Source organism: Pelophylax lessonae, assembly GCF_965119305.1.
Source record: "Pelophylax lessonae genome assembly, chromosome: 1".
Lineage (NCBI taxonomy): Eukaryota > Metazoa > Chordata > Amphibia > Anura > Ranidae > Pelophylax > Pelophylax lessonae.
In genome coordinates, this window is record NC_138768.1 from 209,892,618 (window position 1) to 209,915,063 (window position 22,446).

Genomic DNA, 22,446 nt, shown 5'->3' on the forward strand with positions numbered 1-22,446 from the left:
CTTAGGAATTTGAATAATCCACATATACCAGGTTTAAAAGTATTGCAGGTATTTTCCACCAATCAGGGCTATAATTTATACATTCTCAAATTTTTAGTATAAAGAACACCTAGGCAGCAAGATAAAGCATACAGTATGTGTGCATTTGTGCACCCGAGCAAGTTTGGCATGGAATACCAGCCATTTAAAAGGATATTGAGCTTAGCCTAAAACAGTTTCATTCTGGTGCAAGGACAATGAGAATTTTCAGATCCTAGCATGAAGTACTACTTCTACCTCCTTTCAGTGGAAAAACCAGCCTACATATACGTATTTACCAAAATGTATTTACCACTTCTGGATCGCCTGCCGCATATATACTGCGACAGGGCGGCCCGGCTGTGCAAAATCACATACATGTATGTGATTTTGTACAGGAGATGTTGGAGCGTGCGTGCCGCCGGAGCACCTCTTCCGCTGTGATTAGACACAGTGAGAGCCAATCAGCTCACACAGATCTATCTTTTCCTCTAGTGCATCCACTCCCCCCACAGTTAGAAAGCACTCCTAGTAGCCCACTTAACCCCATGATCACTCCTGATGTTAAGCCCTTCCCTGCCAGTGTCATTTATACAGTAACAGTGCATTATGCACTGATCTCTGCATTGGTGTCACTGGTCCCCAAAAAGTGTCACTTCGTTTTAGATTTGTCCGCGCAATGTAGCGGTCCCGCTAAAAATCGCTGATCGCTGTCATTACTAGTAAAAACAATAAAAAAAATAAAAAGTTCATAAATCTATTCCATAGTTTGTAGATGTTATAACGTTTGCGCAAACCAATCAATATACACTTATTAGGATTTTTTTTACCAAAAATATGTAGCAGAATACATATTGGCCTAAATTGAAGAAAAAAATTGATATTTTTAATTTTTTGGGTATGTTTTATAGCAGAAAGTAAAAATTATTGTTTTTTTTTTTTTTTTCAAAATTGTGGTTATTTTTTTGTTTATAGCACAAAAAATAAAAACTGAAGAGGTGATCAAATACCACCAAAATAAAGCTTAATTTGTGGGAAAAAAAAGGACATCAAGTTTATTTGGGTACAGCGTCGCACGACCACGCAATTGTCAGTTAAATCAATGCTGTGCTGTATCGCAAAAAATGACCTGGTCATTAAGGGGGTAAAACCTTCCGGAGCTGAAGTGGTTAAAGTTGACACTTCTCTGGCCTTTTTTAGCTCTTAGGTTTTTATTTATAACTAATAAATATTTATTAATGAATGGATTCATGGGGTTTACCAACCTTATGACTTGTTCATTAACACAAATGTTACATTAAAAATGTGCACAAACGGTTAATTGACTTTAACCAATGCAGGCAGATAAAATGATCTCCTAGCTAATAGGCTAAACGTATTCCAGACACACTTGTGTAAGTTCCTGTTCGAGTCTTCTCAGCTCCTCTTGCTTCTCCTCTTTCAGTACCACTCGTAGTTCCTCCAGAGCTTCTTGCTTCTCATGCTTTAGAACACGCTGGTGAATCTCGTGCTCCTGAATAATCTATTGATAAAATCAGGCCAAATGTTCTAAATACAGTGCATATACAAAGGAGATTATACATATTTACATCTATTTCTAGTATATCAAAGTATAGAAACTAGATGGTAGGCATGACAGAACCAAGAAACTAACTTTTGCAAAATGAGAAGTCAACAATGGCAGCCCCGAAGAAAGCATGAAAACTATGAGTAAGGCTTCTCATATAACTGAGGTGTAAAAAAACAAACAAAATGCCAACTGCTACTGCAAAAGTTATTATTACCAATTTAGAAGTATCTGAAAGAGATATCTTATAGAGGGAATTTGGGCTCTTATTAGACATTATGGGCATAACTTTTTAGTTAAGAGGTTAGAATTAACTGAAATGATACATTTTGGTGAGTCTTTTACAGCATTCCTCAAGTAAGCTAGTTAGTTTTAATAGGATGGTAAAGGTTAGAATCCCTGTTGGATTTGCACATCTATCCAAGGCTCTGTTAGTCTCCATGCAAACTGGCATAAAAATCACTGCTACTACAAGAGTTTTGCATTTTGTGTAGAAGCAGCTCAATGTTAACCTAAGTGTCCATGCACATTAGGACAATTACAGGCATATTTTGAGCGCAACGTTTGGAGGAGGGAAAAAAAAAAACCCTTCTGGTTTGCGTTTCTGATTGGAGCTTTCTGGCAGAAAAAAATGCAAAACTTTCCTAAACTCATCTAAATTATGTATAAAAACGCTCTATATGAGCGTTTTTTTTTCTGCCAAAGGAACTGACATTTTTTAAGCCCAGTGTGCATGGAAAGATTTCCTCCCACGTACATTTCCGGTGATGCTTTCACCAGAGAGGAATTGTGGGAAAATCTAGAACAGAGATACATACAACAATAAATATTCTGACTAGGCTAGCCTTCCCCTCAGTAGTGGCCCGTCCATTGGGGGAGCAGGGGCGCCACCCCCCCATCCATGCGTCCGGCCCCCTAATCTACATGCAGGGCGCCAGACACATGGATTTCAATGGGTTTTTTTTTTTTGAAGCACGTGATTAGAGCCAGGGGCTCTAATAGGCTTCAAAAAAGGGTGGGCTCGGGGCGCAAAGCACTGCGGCCTGAGCCCACCCAGTTGTGTGACAATAGCGAATGAATATTCACTACTGTCACACGGATCCTCCTCCTGGCCAATCAGAAAGCCGGTTCTGAGACCGTTTCCCGATTGGCCGGAAGGAGAAGCCGTGCCATTGGCCATGGAGGAGGAGGAGGGAGGAGACCCAGAAGACTGGGGGGGAAGCCGCCGCCGCTGCCTGCCCTCCACATGTCCAGGGTGAGTGAGCCGGGCGACCGGGGGGAGGGGGGGTATGGTGTGCGGGCTGCTGTGGTCCGGTGGGGGGTATGGTGTGGTCTGTCTGCCGACCCCCCCGGCCAATGGAGCACCAGCCGCCACTGCTTCCCCTACTCTAAAAGAATCATTTTTATTCCTGTCTTGCCATTACAGATTTTCTTTTTCACTTGCTGACTGGTGAAACCATGTTACCGGGATGGTAACTGAGGGAAAATCTTGCTGAATGAGCACCAAAAACAGTAAAAATCCAGCCAGGACTAACACAGTCTAGCAAGAACAAAAACATTTTGGCTGAGTTACACATAGGTCTGCATTCATATCAATGCCTCACGTGTCTATGCATTTTTTCATGCTACACTTATAGGGCAGTCCGTTCATTTGAAAAGTCTGCCCTAAGTGTAACAAACAAACATGCGAATGATGCTCCTGCATTGTTTTGGCCGTTGAGCTTCATGCATCTGCCATTCTATAAACGCACACTTTTGCACATGTTCTTGGTACATGTAATGGTGAATTGAACCTTAATCACAATTGTGATGACATCATCCTGAGGTCTGTATTATCCTAGTATCTTACATTTTGGAGGTCAGCAGATTTCTTCTCCAGTGCCATAGATGTCCTGCGCTCTCTTTCCAAAGCTTCTCTCAGATCTGCCTGGTCTCGTAGCTTCTCTTCTTCCAGTGTGTGCCTCAGTATCTGAAGTGCATCTCTCTTTTCATTCTCCCACTTCTTCTGCTCCCGCAGTAGTGTATTTTGCACCTGGTTTGCAAGAAAGACAAAACCAACACTTACACATCATGTTGTGTAGAGTAGTAATAGTGATAGGTGGTAAAATGTAAAAATATATCCCTTACCAACTCTCTTGCTTCTTGTTTTAATTCTGCAGCCAGTTTCTTCATCGTATCCTTCTGTGACTTAAGAGCATCCTTCAGTTTTGTTATTTCTTTATCCTTCATCTAAAATATGGACATACTAGGTTTGCTCAAAGAGCCCAGCAAGACAGGTACTGAAGTGTAATTTTTAGAGTTAACCACACAAAAATTCCTTTGGCTTTAAAGCAATCTTAACTCAGATCTTTTTGTTGCTAATGTTGAGTTTTAAAGCTGAACTTAAGCATACAGCTAAATACACACACACACACACACACATATATATATATATATATATATATATATATATATATATATATATATATAAAAGCTGTTTTGCCTACCAAAGGGTTTGTATTTCTGTCCACCATCCAGTCCTGAGATTTGCACAGCTCTACTACACAGCACAGTAACACCTACAGGTCCCTCCCCCACTCTGTAACCAGTCACTGAAAGAAGAATCACTTTACACTGTATGCATTAAAAAAAATAAATACAATTAATGATGTATTATTGAATACCAAGTGCCATTAATTTGTATCTTTTAAATCTGCCTTGAGTTCAGCTTTATATTGGTATCATTATATTGGTCATTTCAACAGTTTTTTCATATTTTAAAACCTGCAGCTTTCATTCGGATAACACTTGGTGATCCTGTCCTGAGGGCCCTTGCCCAGGCAGTCCCTGTTATAGGGTAACAGTTGCACCCCATTTGTGCTCTTGTGTTGTCACCCTGTCACATTTACCTTTTGTTTGGCACTATAAGTGACCATGCTGACAAACACTTTGCAATCATGGTCTACCATTGTCACTGAAGACGGACAATGTTGAAGGAACCACCACATCCAAACACAGAACACAGTAGGCAGAAGAAAAGTTTGTTCAGTTGGACATTTTGACTGAATCTTTTATTGTTCCCTAAAAAAAAAATCAAAGTTAACCCCAGGGACACAGTTCATAGCTTGTGCTATATGGACTAGAGTGTAAGATTGTGTGAAAAGGATCCTACAACCTTCATCTAATGTAGAATGACAGGTCTGAGATGAAATCAACACAAAACAGAAAATTGTATACTTACCTGACCTTTTCCTTTCCTGATGCATAAGCATGACAGCATACGCGTATGGGATATAGCATGCCCACAAAAGACTATAAGGGAGGGCCGTGCTGAAGTGTTTTATTTAACATATCCTTAGATTCATTTAGAACTGAAGTCAACTCCCCTGCTTCCAATGTTGCTTGATTAACTTTGTAATAATGCAAAAAATGCGTTGTAGTATATGAACCTAGCTGGCATCCTGTAAAATAATTCTGGACCTCTAAATTTTGCTCATGAGCACACCGCCCATCTGGTAAAGTGGGTTCTGCATTAGATTGATGGATTCATCATCGCCATATAAGCCCCCTAGGCTACTTTGACCTGGGATAATACCATTGTCCTAATGGACAGTGAAAAGTCTTCTTCTGATATAGCCAGGCTTGAAGAGGTCACTGTTTGACCTTCTAGAGAAGGGTCACTTTTATATATTTCTTCCACATCGAGACCACTAAACAAGCTTGTGGGGACTCATACATTTCAGTTTGGACATGCTGGAAGGGCAATGTCCTGACTCAGTTGCAAGGATGAAGACCTTTGTATGGTGCAGGAGAAGAAGAAACTAGAGCCATTTTGTTTGATAATGGTAGCAATAAGGTAGTTTAATGCTTGATGCTTGGATATCTGAAATCCTTCTCCCAGACGTGATAGCCTTAGGAAATACTGCTTCTGTGTCACGGAAAATATTGAGGAAGTCTTGCTCAGAAGAATGGAGGAGTGGGACAACCTTCCAACACTAATTGCACTGCACTGCACTGCACAATCTGTACAGGTCTTTCAGAATTGGTTTACCAAGTAGTGTGGCGTTCACTGGATCTCATGAAATGAGGACCTGGTTATGACTTGACTACGGTACCACTTAATCCCTTATCTCAGCTTACTTGCAGACATCTTATTCTTTACAATCAGGAGCAGAGGATTCCATTCTTAAATTCTGTGAGGTTTCCCATGTTCTAGTATACCTGAAGTTTGTAGCAGGTGCCCCAGCTTCCACAGGGTTTCAAATACTGAAGGTGAGACCCCTAGATGAGCCTTCCATACTTGGTCTCCCAGCTGCTAGATCTAACTTGGCTGAATTTGGATACACTTGGCCCCACTGTGTAAGGTCTGAAATCTCAGGAAGTAGAATAGGAGGTTCTTGGGCCAAAGACTGTACTTGAGGACACCATAGTCTACAAGGCCACCAGGACACTATTGCCCTCATCACAGCTGGATGACTACGGATCCTGATAAGGATCTTGGAGACCACTGGGTCCGGTGGCCATATAGGCTAACCTGCCGATCCAACTGGATGTTAGTAGATCCACTGCTTCAACTTGCAGGAATAACTTCCATTCATGACCATAGAGGTTACTGTCAGGTTGAGATACATTGAACTGCTTGTTGGACTAGGGAGGCACTGTTGACATCCAAGACTTTGTATCTTACAGTGTCTGACAGGAAGTTCTGAGAAGCCAGAACACAAAGAACAATGAGATGAGACAGGTTCTAATGTTGGCAAACCTGAATGGGAGATACCTTTGACATAAGTTTAATAATATTGTATACCTTCTTGCCATGAAGATAGCAGATTACCATTGCCATCTGTTTGGAGCATAACTGAGGCCTCCTAGGCTGTGTTGCCCAAACGACTTCAACGCTTGGGAATCACTGCACCCCTGATGTTAGACACTTCGTCCTCCATTGGCATATGTCATTGACCTTGAGCTAGGAGGTCACTGAGGTGAATACCAAGAAAGTGAACAGATTGTCACGATTGGTATGCCAGGAAGCTGATAAAAGCTGAAAAGATTAACTATATTCAGCCATCACCAACGGGACTTGTCTCATATGTGGGGTCATCTTCTCCGGAGTAGGAAGCAAATTTTTAATTACCTTAGAAGGTCAGATTATAATGTTCTCAATCTTCCAGTGAGTCCAACCGACAGCATGGATTACTGCAGACAACTTCTCGACCTTTTGAGACCATGGAATATAAACAGATGGGATAGAGCTATGACTTGCTCCAAGTGAGAACTTATTACTGTCACCTTCTGTGAGGGCAACTCTACAGTATTCTTCTGAGTGTCCAAAATGTCATTATTATAATGAGATGAGTTGGCCTTCCCCAGCTGATGATCTGTCCAAATTTGATCTGAGTCTGAATCAGAATTTACCAGGACCTGGAGGATGTTAAGCTGTTGTCCAGCTATGGAACCTGCAGCCCTTGCTTCCCCAAGATGGCCACTATTGGAAGCCATGTTCTGGAAAATGTCTTGAGTATGTGGAAAGGCCAAAAGATTGCTGAATGAACCTGAAGTGAAACTCTCAGAAGCATGAGTGTACCGAAAAGCATATGTACACATCAGCTAGATCTAGAGAAAAACTACAGCTGCTTTATCTGGTGGTTTGAGTGATTGTTCTCAATGACTCCATATGAAGTTTTGGATTTTGATTCTTTGTTCCATTTCCTGCCTAAATCTGCTTTTCAACTAAGAACAATGGACCAATGGCTCACTGTTGGAACAAGGTTTGGTAACATTTTCCTAAAGCTTTGATTGCTTTAAAGAACCATAGTGGAAATTAGAGGAGTTGGAGGAGTGGAAAGAAAATTCCAATGGACTTCCTTACTGCACAGGCCCCACCAATCCTGAGCCTCCTTTGCCCAAATTTGCCATAATTCCTGCAATAACACCTACTAGGCATATTTGAGTAAAAAGGAACTTTGCTGCTCCTAGGGAGGAGCAGGCTTGGAGTTAGGCGACTTCTATAGCTCTTATAAGGCCCTGTCGCCAACTCTTTGTTCTGAGCCTAGTTGACTAGCCTAAGGGATTAGTCCCAAATCTAGAAATCACTGATTCGATGTTGAATAACAGTCAATTCATTTTAGAAGAGGCATTTGTAGTCAGTGGGTTAAGTCATAGGATTTTACTAACCACACAGAATACTAGAGGAACAGCATACTGCATCTATAGTGGTTGTACTGCGACGCTGGTCCCTTTAATTTCACTCAGGGATCACACGCCACAGAGACTTATTACTGGCCCAGTTTGCCTTCAACTCTTCTGCTGAGAACCACAGAGCCATGGCTACTGAAGTGAACTCCCACACAGGCCACACAACACTACCTAATGGTAGAATAAACCTTCATTTCCAAACCTATATTGCTGTTCCCATGCCTCTGCGAAGAATATTGTATCATCCGCTAGCAGACTGGCACTTCTGGCTAGTCTGATGAAATATCCATTGGCCAACAGCCTCTAAAGTAAAGCTGAGCTTAACAGAAAGGATCTTGCATCCCCTGCTAGCATAAAGACACATCTGGCCAATCTGATGAAAGTTCCTTGGCCCGCTGCTTTTTGAGGCAAAGGTACCCTTTAAACAAACTTAGCTGTTTAGCTTAGTACCTGAGCGTTAGCGACCAGAGATCCACCCAGTCAGTTTGAACAGCGTCAAAACATCTCTCTTTTTGTTTACTGCTGCCTGATATGCAACTTGGCATAGCATCTTGGTGGGCCTGTCAGCTAACCACACTCCCCATACTTCCCAGGATGGTCCTTATTGTGATTGCCTTTAGTCTGCCCCTCCTGGCAGCACCTTGAATGTATAGCGGTTTTCTTCAGTGCCAAAGAGAACATGTCACTGTTGAAGAAACAAGTTGCCTCTTTTCCTTTGGGGAGTGGTGCTTGTATGAAGGGCTGGAGAGTTTTACCATCCATACTGCCCGCACACCCTTTTTTTTTTTTTTTGAGGATAGTATACCTACCTAACCCTCACCTTAATAATCATAGCTGGTCTCTGGGTAGGCTCATGGCTTAGAATATGAGCTGCAGGTTTGTGGTCATAATAAATACCTGGAAGTACAATAATCTATCAGTGGCCATCTACACATACATCTGCCGGCATTGAAGCAGCAAATTGACCTATATGCTATTGTGAGCTAGGATTAACCCCTCAGAAAAAGCAATTACTGATATATGTGTAATAGACCAAGTACTTATGGCACTGTAAACTTAAGCAGAGCACTGAACTTCACTCCACCATTTAGACATAACAGGTTAATGCATAGCAATCATTAAACACATAGCAGCTCTTAATGTATAGCAGCCCTTCAACATTTAGCAGCCAAAAGCAGGCATGAAACGCATAGCAGCCATACAAAGCATAACAGTCATTAATGCTAAAGTATTACTAAATCATAAGCAGCACAATGAAGGGTTAATATACCTCAGACCAATAGCTCTGGCAGGATAACCTACACTAGGCCACTGGTCTGCAAAGGTTAAAAACAGCAAACTCATTAGAGCATTAAACAGTAATCCAAACCTGTAGAGCCAGGCATTGCTGAGGTAATAGGAAAGACTCAACTTTGCACAGCAACACTTGTATATCAGGCCATGCATTAGCAGTACTGCAGACAAAACAAAACCTGTGAGGCATTAATGAAACAAACAGAACTATAAACAGCAAGTTAACCTACTTTGGCAGCCTGACATATTAACCGTATAATGATCAAGAAAAACCATGACAGCCGATGGTTTAGCTTACCTACCTGTGCAGCACACATCCCTGACTGGCTCTAAGGGGATGGGAGAGGCTCGATTCCTGAACAGGTGGCCACCAATACACCCCCAGGCAGCTGCCCGGAGCTCCCTGTTGCTACTACCGCAAGCCGGAAGTTATCCCAATGCCATCTTGCTGCTCCCTGTTGACTGAAAGCCTGCCCATCCACACATCCATCTGGAAAGGGCAGCCTTCAGTAGGGATCGACCGATTATCGGCCAGCCAGCCGATGTTGAATTGTATAATGCAGGACAGAAAAAACAAAAATGAATCACAAGGTGAAACATCACTATCCCAGGCAACAATAACAGATATGTTTCAGAAAAAAAACAAGTGGCAAAAATCTGATGGAAGATCCCAAATGCTGGACAGAGTAATCACAGAGATGATGGTCACTGATAACCAACCATTTACAATAGCGTCTGACTCTTGATTTAGGCGGTTACTGTCCATGCTTGAGCCAAGGTACACACTGAAGAGTGAAACATTTTATCGAACTGAAATGCTGCAAACGATTTACCAAAAGGTTGTTGACAAAGTAAAGACTATGCTGCAACCAGAGATTGCTGGCAATTCACTCTCATTGCTGGTCAGGACAAACAGAATCACTAATGAGTCTTACATGCCACTTCATTGACAGCAGATGGACAAGAAGGCCTTTGGTGTTGAATACAAAAGTGATGCAAGGATCCCACACTGGGGAGTACATTAGAAAAATGTTTCTAGGCATGCTAGAAGAATGGGGAATCACCAAAGACCGAGTGATGCTTGTGCTGTGAGACAGTGGAGCAAACATGGTTAAAGGTATGAGACTTGCTGAAGTGTCAGACCTCAGTTGCATGGCACACACACTCCAACTTGTGGTAAATGATGGTCTGTCAAACCAGAAAGCTTTGCTGGACATTATTAGCATGCTGAAGAAGTGCACAGGCCATTTACACCATTCTGTTCTTGCTAAGCAGCGACTGAGGTGCATTCAGGAAGACCTTGGCCTACCCAAAAACAACCTGATACAGGCTGTTCCAACACGATGGAACTCAACGCTACACATATTACAAAGGATGCTGGAGCAGAAGCGAGCTCTCACCATATATTCTGGTGAATATGGACTTGCAGGACATTCTTGTCCTACTGCAGATCAGTGGGACATAGTAGCCAACATTATTGAGATGCTCATACCCATTGAGGAAGTGACACTGGAGGTGAGCCATTACGACTCATCTGTTTCCTCTGTGATTCCATGTGTGAGAGTCCTGAAGATGCTTCTTCAACAGAATGAAGGACCCAACACAGGTGGCATAAAAGCATGTAGGCAGGCCATGAGGGACAGCCTCGCCAAAAGGTTTGAGAAGCATGAGGAGAATAAAAATGTTGTGCTTGCATGTCTTTTGGATCCTTGATACAAGAACCATCCTTTCTCTTCTGATGATGTATTGGCCAAGGCAAAACAATGGCTGACAGAAGATATTCAACAGAAGGTGCAGGAGGTTCCTTGCGAAAAGAAAAGTCAAGAAGAGAAGGTTTCTGATGTGGAAGAGCAGGATGCAGGAGAAAAATGTCCCAAAAGACAAGAGACAGGAGAGAAAATTTATCGTGGCCAAATAGATGCAATGTTCAGCGTTTTATTGGGGCCTCATGCGGAGGATTCATCAGAATCGGCAATAATGAGCCTGGATGATGAACTTCATCTCTATTTGAAGTAACCAGTAATTGACAGAAGAAGTGATCCTCTTCAGTGGTGGAAATAAAATGAGGCACGCTACAAAAGACTTGTTTCTCATGCTAGAAGCTACCTTTCTGCTCCTCCTTCCTCAGTACCAAGTGAGCGTATTTTTAGTGAAGTGGCAGCAATTTATGAAAAGAAGCCGTTTAACTGGTGAACATGCTGAAATGTTATGCTTTCTGCACTATAATATTGTTCTACTTAACTGGGAGTATTGATTTGAAAGTGTAGTAGTAGTGTCTGTCCACCAGTCCACTGAGTCTACTCCAATCCAATGTCTAGCTTTTGTCTAGCTATTTTTTCTAGCAGTTTTGCACTGACTGCTCTGCACTACAGTCAGTGCAAAACTGCTAGAAAAAAACTAGACAGTGGATTGGAGTCAGTGCCAGTGGACTACTGCTGCAGTAGAGCACCACTCACTGCTGAAATAGTTTTAACCACTTTACCACCGGAGGATTTTCCTGCTATAAGACCAGGGGGTTTTTTGCGATTTTTTACTGTGTGACTTTAACGGACAATTGCGCGGTCGTACGACGCTGTACCTAAACGAATTTCACGTCCTTTTTTTCCCACAAACAGAGCTTTCTTTTGGTGGTATTTGATCACCTATGCGATTTTTTGATCACGCGCTATAAACCAAAAAAAGCGTAATTTTTGCAAAAATAACAATATTTTTCACTTTTTTTTATATGAAATTTCCCCCAAAAAAAATGTAAAAATCAAAATTTTTTTACATTTTCGGCCAATTTGTTTTACGCTACCTATGTTTGGTTAAAAAAAAAATCGCAAAAAGCGTATTTTGATTGGTTTGCGCAAAAGTTATTGCGTTTACTAACAAAGGGAAAGATTTTTGTCATTTTTGGTGTTTTTTTTTTTAACGAGTAATGGCGGCGATCTGCGATTTTTTTTGCGGTACTGCGACATTGCGGTGGACAGATCGGACCATTGACTGACATTTTTGACACTTTTGGGGGTACCAGTGACATTACTGCAGTAATCAGTGCTATATATATGCACTGTTACTGCAAAAATGACACTGGCAGGGAAGGGGTTAACTGTATTGGACAGGGAGGGGTTAAGTGTGTCCTAGGGGCGTGCTTCTAACTGTAGTGGGACATTGCTATTGGTGTAAAAACAAAGATCAACGGTTTTACATAGTAGAACCGTCTGATCTTCATTTTTACACAGGGAGAACTGACAGGCGGCTTGTTTACATAAGCCGCTCTGCCTTTCTCCCGCTGTACCGGTGATCGTAGTGTGACCGGCAGACATCGGGTCCGCCAGTCACACTCCCGCACTCCTCTGTGAACTAGCCGAGGCGGGCGCACGCCTCGGCGGGCGCGCGCTCGCCCGCTATTGGCTCTAGAAGGAGTGACAGGCGAGCGACGTAGACCTACGTCACTCTGCCTGGCCGGGGCCGACTGCCGCAGTAAATATACTGTAAACAGTCGGCAAGTGGTTAAATCACTACTGCAGTAGTGATTTAAAATGATTGCAGTGAGTGCCCTACTGCAGCGGTAGTCCACTGACTCCAGTCCAATGACGTGTAGCTGTTGCCTTGCTTTTTTTCTAGCAGTTTTGCACTGACTGCAGTAGTTATAGTGAGTGCCATACTGCAGAGGTAGTCCTCCACTGACTCCAGTCCAATCCACTGTGTATGTGACATGTGTAGTTGTTACCTTGCTTTTTTTCTAGCAGTTTTGCACTGGCTGCAGTAGTTGCAGTGAGTGCCATACTGCAGAGGTAGTCAACTGACTCCAGTCCAATCCACTGTGTAGCTTTTGCCTATCTTTTTGTCTAGCAGTTTTGCACTGACTGCACTGCAGTAGTGAATTAAAATTATTGCAGTGAGTCCACTACTGAAGCACTTTATTATGCATTAATGCACAATCAGATGATGTGAAATGCAAATGTCCCTGCAATTGAAGTTTTCCTATCAGTTTTTATGCAGTTAAGGTGTGAAGAAAGAGCCCTTAATGTTAAAAATGTTAATAAATAAAGATTTACCTGTTCAGTAACTGATTTGTGTCGAAATTTGTGTTTATTTTGCAAAATTTTAATTGTGTGAAAATATCGGCCAATATCGGCCGATACCGATATGCGATCGCCAAAGTATCGGTATCGGCAACCAAAAACCGATATCGGTCAATCACTAGCCCTCAGTACAGCCACAGGAAGTAAACAAGGAGCCATCTTGGAAGGGGGCAGCCACCCTAACAACAATGCAAGTGTTTTGCAAGGGAAACAAAACATACACAGAGCGGCAGACTAACCAAATAGTGTGTGTGGCCACAGCTAACCAAGGAGGAGAGACTGGATCAGTCCCAACAACCAACAAGGCAGAACTGTTTTACCTGCATCCAGAGACCTGTATCCTGCAACCCCAGTACCTGGACCTGGGAGAAGCCTCCCTTGTATAGGCGGTTTACACCCGACTGGAGGAAGCTTCGTCATAGGAGAGTCTGAACCTGTGCAGCTGGCCAGATTAATCCAGCAAGATGAGGGCAAAAAAAAAAAATCTTCTTTCCATAGTTATAACCAGTTGAGCATTTGAGGAACAAAAAGAGCATGCTGCATTAGAGGAGGCGACTCATTTATATTGTATAACCAGTCATGATTGGGCGAGGGGCAGAGCCTATACCCATACGTGTATGCTATCATGCTTGTGTCAGGAAAGTATGCTTTTGTCTTTCCCTGTGATATCATTCAATTCATTTCTGTGTATTACCTCCAGAGAATTTACTACTTTATCCATTTCCTTTTTCAGGGATTCTGCCTGATCTTGAAGAGCTTTTGTTTTCACTTGCTCCATCCCCTCTGCAAACTAAAAATGGACAATGCAATAGAATAGAGGTTAAGTCCACAAAAGAAGATTAAACAAATACTTTGCAAAAAGGCCTTTCGGTCAGATAAGCATGTGATCAACTATGTTCTATAGTATAAAACTATTCTGTTCTATGAAGAATCATTACCAGGCTCTTGTTATAGTATTACCTCCAGCTGCTTTGGAGGGCTTAAGTGTGATCAGTAAGCTATCGGAGACCTGTTAGCAGTACAACATGACAGGGATTCTAACTTTTCCCCATTCAAGCCAAATCTAAAAGAGGTTTTGAGTATGGATACAGTTTAACCTCTCTGTTGTCCTTTGCTAGGTGCACTGCAGCAAATTCTTTGCTCCCACACTGTTTAACTGCTGCTTATATGCTTCCAGTTCCTGTGCTCTGCTCTTGAAGATTTTAATAAACTTGGAGCTGACTAATTAAAAAATGCAGCATGCAGGGAATGGAAGCTGACAAGTAGAAGCCACACAGCAGGGAGAACTGACATTTTTCAGCATAATAAGTGGGACAGGTCACCACAGCTTGCAGCTGGAAAAAAAAAAAAAAAAAAACAAAGTCTACGATCTATGCACACTAGAATAAAATTATTACTGGTATTAATGTTATCATTGATTTACATTGCAGCACTGAACACAGCAAGACATAAGGACTTTACCTAATAATATTAAAGCATATACAAATAAATAGAACACTAGGAATATGAATCTTGGTCAAAAGAGCTGCATTCTACAATAAAAAGCCATATTAGATTTGAAGGAGAGCTGGATACAGGGGATGTGCTTGTGATAACAGTGAAGTTATAGCAGATGCCAGAAAAATAGAATGGTGGGAGAAGGAATCCAGGTTATATGACTTATAGAAATAATGAGTTTTAATTGGTTTCTTAATAGAGTATGGGTTCCCAAAAAAAAAAAGCAAACATATATACTCACCTAGATGGCTGTAGCATTGATCCCCTGCCAGCTCTACATCGAGAACTAAGTGATCAAAGACTGCTGATCACTCAGTTCCCAGTCTTCAGTGAGCAGACTGTCAGTCACCTTTCTCTGCTCTGCCCCTCCAGTGCTCACTAGATTGTCATGCTGTGCAGGGGGCGAGAGAGGCTGGCTCAGGCTCTCAGTGGCCGCTGAGAGGGTGAGCCAGCTGCCGGTCAGGCATCTCGGCAGATCCTGACATTATTGTCTGGCTCTGTGACATCGGTTTAGCCTGCTGTCAGCTGAATCTGGGACACGGGAGTGCAGAATTAAGTGCACTCCTGTGATCCTCAAGAGAAGAATGGCAAAAAAAGCTTTAGCCATACTAAATGTATGATGGCATCTGAACGGATGTTTTAGAAAAAGAGAATAATAAGAGACATTCTTAAAAGCCTACTATAAGTGGGAAGTGGTGACCAGTGGTGAGAGGAATCAAAAATGGTTGCATGTCCACCAATCTATTTTTTAACTGTGGGCAGCCATGGATGGGACAGAGATTAACAGAATTCAGGACGTGAATTAAGACACAGTATTCATGTTAGAATGACATAGGGCTGTTTGTATATCGAAAGACCTCAGAGTGTCTCAGTAATCAGGGCAGGATATATAGTCTATGTTAGAAATCCATCCCACATTAACTCCTTGAAAGCCTTGATACAAACAGAGAGTGGCAGGCCTCCAGTGATACCACAAAAGCTAAAGTCAAAAATGGCCAACACATTTAAAAAGTCCCTTTGCAGATCATTTACTGAAAGAGAATAAAAACAGCTTTTCACTAGGGATGATCAAACTTTTCAAAAGTTCGGTTCGGCCAGAACATCCGAACTACCCGAAAGTTCGGCCCGGATTTCAGAACCCCATTGAAATCAATGGGACCCGAACTTCGGTAATCAAAAAACACCATTTTGAAGCCCTAAAACCCAATAATTGCCCCTAAAATGTGCCTAGGGTCCTGGGTCATACCCCAGGGACTATTAATCACACAAAAAAAAAGTTCTTAAAAATTGTCATTTTTGATAGAGAGCCAATTATTGGAAAAAAAAAAAAAAAATAAAACATTTCTTTGGATTTAGTATCTGGGGGGTCTAAAAAGTGTACCTGTGAAGTTTTAGCTCTGTAGCATGTCCAGAACCAGAAAAAAAGATAATTTTTCAGTAGAGCAGGGATGGTGGGACCCTCCTTTGACAACTATATGATCTTTTTTTGGGGGTTCTGGACATGCTACAGAGCTGAAACTTCACAGGTACACCTTTTAGACCCCCCAGACACAAAATCACACAAAAAAGTTCTTAAAAATTGTCATTTTTGATAGAGAGCCAATTATTTAAAAAAAAAAAAATAAATAAAAAAATAAATAAAATAAAAAAATAAATGTCTTTTGATTTAGTATCTGGGGGGTCTAAAAAGTGTACCTGTGAAGTTTCAGCTCTGTAGCATGTCCAGAACCATAACAAAAAGATACATTTTCAGTAGAGCAGGGATGGTGGGACCCTACTTTTACACTTATATGATCTTTTTTTGGGGGGTTCTGGACATGCTACAGAGCTGAAACTTCACAGGTACACCTTTTAGACCCCCCAGACACAAAATCACACAAAAAAAGTTCTTAAAAATTGTCATTTTTGATAGATTTTTGATAGAGAGCCAATTATTGAAAAAAAATAAAAATAAAAAAAATAAAAAAATAAAAAAAAATTCTTTGGATTTAATGTCTGGGGGGTCTAAAAAGTGTACCTGTGAAGTTTCAGCTCTGTAGCATGTCCAGAACCATAAAAAAAATATTGTTTGTATTAGAACACTTTCAGCACAGGATGTTGGCTTCTCGCTTTTCACACCTTGCCGGTTTAATAGCAGGCGTTATTTTGGGCATTTTTTTGGGTTCTTTGGAGTCAGGAAAAACATCTGAACTTGTGTATAGTGGTATATATACCACTATACACAAGTTCAGAGTTCAGATGTTTTGCCTGCCTCCAAAAACCCCCAAAAAATGCCTGCAACAACACACCTGGGCATTTTTCTTTTTGGCGCTAGCGTTTTTTTGGGCATTTTTTTGGGTTCTTTGGAGGCAGGCAAAACATTTGAACTTGTGTATAGTGGTGTATATACATACATACTTATATGTATATACACACCTAGACATACATATATAGGTGTGATAGGAGCGTAACTATATTGGTTTTAATTATTTCATTAGCGCAAGTAGTTTTTTCTGCTCCTTTGACACCTATATATGACTAGGTGTATATATACAGACATGGGGGTGTATATATACCCCCTATACACATGTTCAGATGTCATGTCTGACTCCAAACATGTGCTCAAAAAAGCACTAGCAACGCCTGCAGCCAAAAATGCTGGCGGCGGCGAAGCCACATCCCTGCAGCGAAAGTGACACAAGAGAAACTAGCTTTTCTGTATAGCGGTCACCCTGATATGGAAGGGTTTGGTCACCCTGCCATAGCAGTCACTGTCAGTTCACCCTACACTACATTTCGGTCACCCTGATATGGAAGGGTTCGGTCACCCTGCCATAGCAGTCAGTTAACCCTACACTACATTACGGTCACCCTGATATGGAAGGGTTCGGTCACCCTGCCATAGCAGTCAGTTAACCCTACACTACATTACGGTCAGCCTGACACTTCACACTTTCCCTACAGAAACTAAATTTTTTAAGCTAACTAAAGTGTAAAGGAGCACTCTAACTACATTAGATATCCCTTTCCTCACACTAATAAATGCTAAATGACACTTTTAAAGTAAAATTAGCAGAACTGCTTCCACTCTCTTCCATGTCCTGTATAACAATGCTAGGAATTTGGCGGGGGCTATCTTATATACTGGGGGGCGTATTCAGTAATGATTGGACTATGGACCCCCTAGTCACACCAATCACATTCCTAGCATTCTTCTGCCCCCTCAATTGGCTTTTGCTAATGGTTCTGGTCCAATCACAGGCTTTTAAAGCCCATTTCCTGAACCATTGCATTTTGGTCGGTTCTGGTTGCCGAATTCCGAACTTTTTGGGCAAAAAGTTCTAAATTCGGCCGAACCTCAACACCCAATGTTCGGGCCGAACCGATGGTCGACCCCAACCATTCGATCATCCCTACTTTTCACCACTGTTTCAGGGATACGCAGTTCACTTTTATCAATGACAATAAGGACTTTAGAAAATATGGCCAACATACATTCAGATGCACAGGAGAAATCTTCAGGATCATTACTAGTCTCAGATTCCCCTTTGTATAGCAAGGAGCATTTGTTCAGCTGTTTTAGCATTGTAGATGTTTTGCCCTCAAAACTTTTACTACAGCCAAGCCACTCTGAAATCAACCTGTATGTCCAATATAGTAAAAATCCTTGAATGTTTCCTAAAACCTGATAAAACAGCTGAGGTCTAAAGCTAGAGTTTAAAGAAAATTGTATTAGCGATATAGAATACCTGTGTGCACGACAATTACCAAATTATGTTATAATATAAAATAGCTTGGTGGTTATTATTATTTGTACTACAATTCTTGTTATAGGCCTACCCTGTGTTAAGCCAGTTGCTACAGGGAGAGGTCACCAGGAGGCATCAACATTTTGCTATGGGACCCCATGATTTGTAGTTGCAAACTTGATCTCTTCCTGTCTCTTTCATGCCTTTGCACTGTATGCACACACAGTTATCCTGTTACAACTGTAACTGGAAGATATGCAAGTATAATTATTATAAAGCAGTGCCTTACTTGTTGGAGCTCTTTCTGTTTTTGATTTTGCATTTCCTCCTTCAGTTTTGCAATGTGTGCCTCCTAAATAAATTGAAAAAAACCTTTTTATTAAAATGTAATTTAATGTTGTGTACTATGAAGTGCAATAAAATGATAAAAGAGAGCCAGTCATATCATTTTAGTACAGTGCTTTGAAAAAGTAATCATAATCCATAAAATTTTCCACATTTTGTCATGTTGCAACCAAATATGTAAATCTATTTTATTGGGATTTTATGTGATAGACTAACACAGTTAGTCTATCATAATTGTGGCACATAATTGTGAAGTGGAAGGAAAATGATAAATGGCTTTCAAAATTATTTTACAAATAAATATCTGAAAAGTGTGGTGTGCAATTGTATTCAGCTCCCTTTACTCTGATACCGCTAAATAAAATCTAGTGGAACCAATTTCCTTCAGAAGTCATCTAATTAGTAAAAAGAATCCACCTGTGTGTAATTTAATCTCAGTATACATACAGCTGTTCTATGAAGCCCTCAGAGGTTTGTTAGAGAACCTTAGTGAACAGACAGCATCATGAAGGCAAAGGAACACACCAGACAGGTCAGGAATAAAGTTGTGGAGAAGTTTAAAGCAGGGTTAGGTTATAAAAAAATAACTCAAGCTTTGAACATCTCACAGAGCACTGTTCAATCCATCATTCGAAAATGGAAAGAGTATGGCACAACTGCAAACATACCAAGACATGGCCATAGGCAAAGGGAGTATCAATCAGAGAATCAGTCAAGAGTCCCATGGTAACTCAGGAGCTGCAGAGATCCACAGTTTAGGTGGGAGAATCTGTCCACAGGACAACTATTAGTTGTGCACTCCACAAATCTGACCTTAATTGAAGAGTGGCAAGAAGAAAGCCATTGTTGAAAAAAAAAAACCATAAGAAGTTCAGTTTACAGCTTGAGAGAAGCCATGTGGGGGGCTTCCACCAAATTGGCCATACACTGATCAAAACCAGTCAAATGTTGATCAACATGTGGCCATACCCACTTTACAAAAGTCAATTGTTTGATCAACTTCTGCTGAAGGGACATATAAGAAACATTTTCTCGATCGGTGGCTCAAGCCCCTGATGAAGATATTTTGACAGCTGTGGATGCTGCTATCAAAATATAATGTCCCAGCAGGGGGATTCCTCCATCCACCTTGTTTGTTGGCTGAACAAAAAAAACGATGTGTATGACCAGGTTTACTCGCCCTCCCTTTACCTATGTTGTATAGACAGGTAATAGGAAATTTAATTTGGAAGTCTAAAGGTAAACAGCGTGTACAGGTCTCTCTCTTCAGATATAAAACATCAGTTTAAAAACATTTAACTTAAAAAATGGAATAAACTTGCCCCCCCCCCCCACACACACACACACACCCACACCCACACCCACACCAGACACTATAGTTTTCTTTTATTAGCTAAGCATTACCCGATCTTGTAGATGCTGGATCTGCAGTTCAGCAATACGCTTTCCATGCTCCTCCTTTAATGCTTCAGTAGCCAATGCCTGGGTTTCTTTTTCAGCCTTAATGGATGATATGACATCTCTCTGTTTCAGCAGGTCCAGTTCCTTTTCAGAAAGAATCTTTTCAAGAGAAGCTATTCTTGTGCTCTGATCTCTGACCTGGCTACTTAGGTCATCAATCTGTTGAGTACATGCTTCTTGCTGTTTTATGGCTTCTTCCTCTTGAATCTGTACAGTTGAAATATGTTGCAGCATAAATAGAATTATCATGAAATTATGTCTAAGTAATTACACGATTTGGCCGATTTGGATTGATGTGCAGTGATGAGCCTGCACTGATGGGCACTGATAGGCAGCACTGATGGGCACTGATAGGCAGCACTGAAGAGCACTGATAGGTGGCAATGATAAGGAGGCAGTGAATGGCAGCACTGATTGGCAGCACTGATGGGCATTGAGTGACAGCACTGATTTGTGGCACTGATTGGCACTGTTGGGGCTTCCCTGATATTTAGGACACTAATAATCAGTGCCCTGATTATTAGTGCAGAAGTCCCATTTTACACTAGCTGGTTACTGGCTCTCTCCTCTATTCAAGCTGTGAAAGCGTGAGGAAAGAAATGGCGATAACTGGCAAGTGTGTTTACATCGTGATCAGCTGTGATTGGACACAGCTAATCATGTGGTAAAGAGCCGCTGTGATAGGCTCTTTCCCCTGATCTGTAATTGCCTGTGTCGAAAGGACTTCTCCTAAAGCCCAGCTAAAGTCCGCTGTCGGCTGACGTCACAGAGCCTGTCCAGGCGCTGAAAAGATCGAAAACCACATGGTCGGCATCCACCCAGAAGCCTGGATTGACAGTTGGCTCAGACTTTCAGTGATCCGCTGAGAGCCTGAGCCAACCGCTCCTGCCCCCTCCACAGCCCAGCGCTCCAGTGAGCACTGGAGGGGCAGAGAAAAGAGCCAGTGACTGATAGTCACCAGTTCTCTGCAGCCTGAAGACCACAAACTGAGCAATCAGTGGTATTTGATCTCACAGTTCTTAGTCTGGAGCTGGCAGGGGACAGATGCAACATTGGATTGATGCTGCATCCACCTAGGTGAGTATAATTTTTTTTTTTCTTCATGAATCCCATACTTCTTTTTTAAATCATTCCAGACATCCCCATCTGCACCCATTTATTCATGTCCCTCTCTACAATTCCCTCTGCTGTCTCAATATCTCTCTTTAATAGTCACAAATTCAGATGCATTGAGATCAGAGAGTGTAAGGGTTCATTGACACTTGCAAATGCACTCTGCGGAGGTTCCCACGGTTAGCTGTGAGTAGGCAGCTTTATTGAAAGCAATGGGAGGCTGCTGGCTTTCGCAGCTATTCACATCCACTTTCATTTACTCACTCATGCTGCGATCACATGCAAGTGATCAGACCTGAATGCAGACTGCCTGCGTCCTGGGCTGATCACTCGCATGTAATTGCTGTTTGAGAGAGTGCAAATTAGTTATCTAACTACTGTTCCAGAAGCGGGTTTTCGAAATTTATGAAAGCAACTGATGGACAGACTGCATAGCAATGTCCAGCTACCTTTCTGGAACATTCACATCCAAAAGGTGGCCTAGGATGTGTTCTTTCACTTTTGCAATTAGCAGGAAATTGATCACTCCCCCTGCTGGTTGTTATGAAGATCCAAAAAAAAAAAAAAGCAGCCGCAGCTACAGACACTGGCTGAGAATATGCACACATTTTCAAAATGAGAAAAAATATTTTACCAAAAATTGTCTGTGATTAATACTCTTTATTGATTGATAATTAAGGAAATACATTTGATTTTAGTACTCCGTTAATTCATTTATCACTCAGTTCTTAGATGTGGTGGCTGCATTACTTTGCTGTGCAGGAGCAGTGTTGTCACCCTAGGCTGCTCTCCTTTTTAGGACTACAAATGCTTCACCTTTCCTCATTTCCATAGTATGGGGGGAGATTGTATGAGATTGCTGGGAAAGCTGGTAACATTGTTTAAGATTTCAGTTCAGTACACTGAAAGTTGCAGAACATGTACTTGGCCTAGAAAATAGAAACTAATGTAGCCACCATGTCTAAGGACTAGCAAGCTGCAACAAAATACAAAAATGTGCTTGGGTTTAGATACTTTTTAACTAGAACACTGGCAGCAACCTTTGTGCTATTTGGTGGAGTCTAGTAAAGTAATCTAGATTGAACTGATTCTGATCCACCATCATGGTTAATAAGCAGTGGTAATGTGTAAAAAGCAGTAACATACTGTATATTAGCCTATAACAAATTGAAGTCAGTTT

General features: G+C 41.5%; 1 protein-coding gene across 1 annotated transcript in view; it reads right to left on the minus strand.

Annotated features, from left to right (window-relative positions):
- LOC309567826 (uncharacterized protein) overlaps positions 1-22,446 on the minus strand; it is a 121,530-nt gene that overhangs the window by 24,942 nt on the left and 74,142 nt on the right. Inside the window, exons 16-21 of the mRNA XM_082273311.1 lie at positions 20,097-20,360; positions 18,637-18,699; positions 13,817-13,912; positions 3,713-3,814; positions 3,435-3,617; positions 1,409-1,540 (exon numbers count right to left, since the gene is read on the minus strand). Coding sequence (XP_082129437.1) covers positions 1,409-1,540; positions 3,435-3,617; positions 3,713-3,814; positions 13,817-13,912; positions 18,637-18,699; positions 20,097-20,360 — 840 coding nt within the window. The remainder of the gene's footprint in view (positions 1-1,408; positions 1,541-3,434; positions 3,618-3,712; positions 3,815-13,816; positions 13,913-18,636; positions 18,700-20,096; positions 20,361-22,446) is intronic.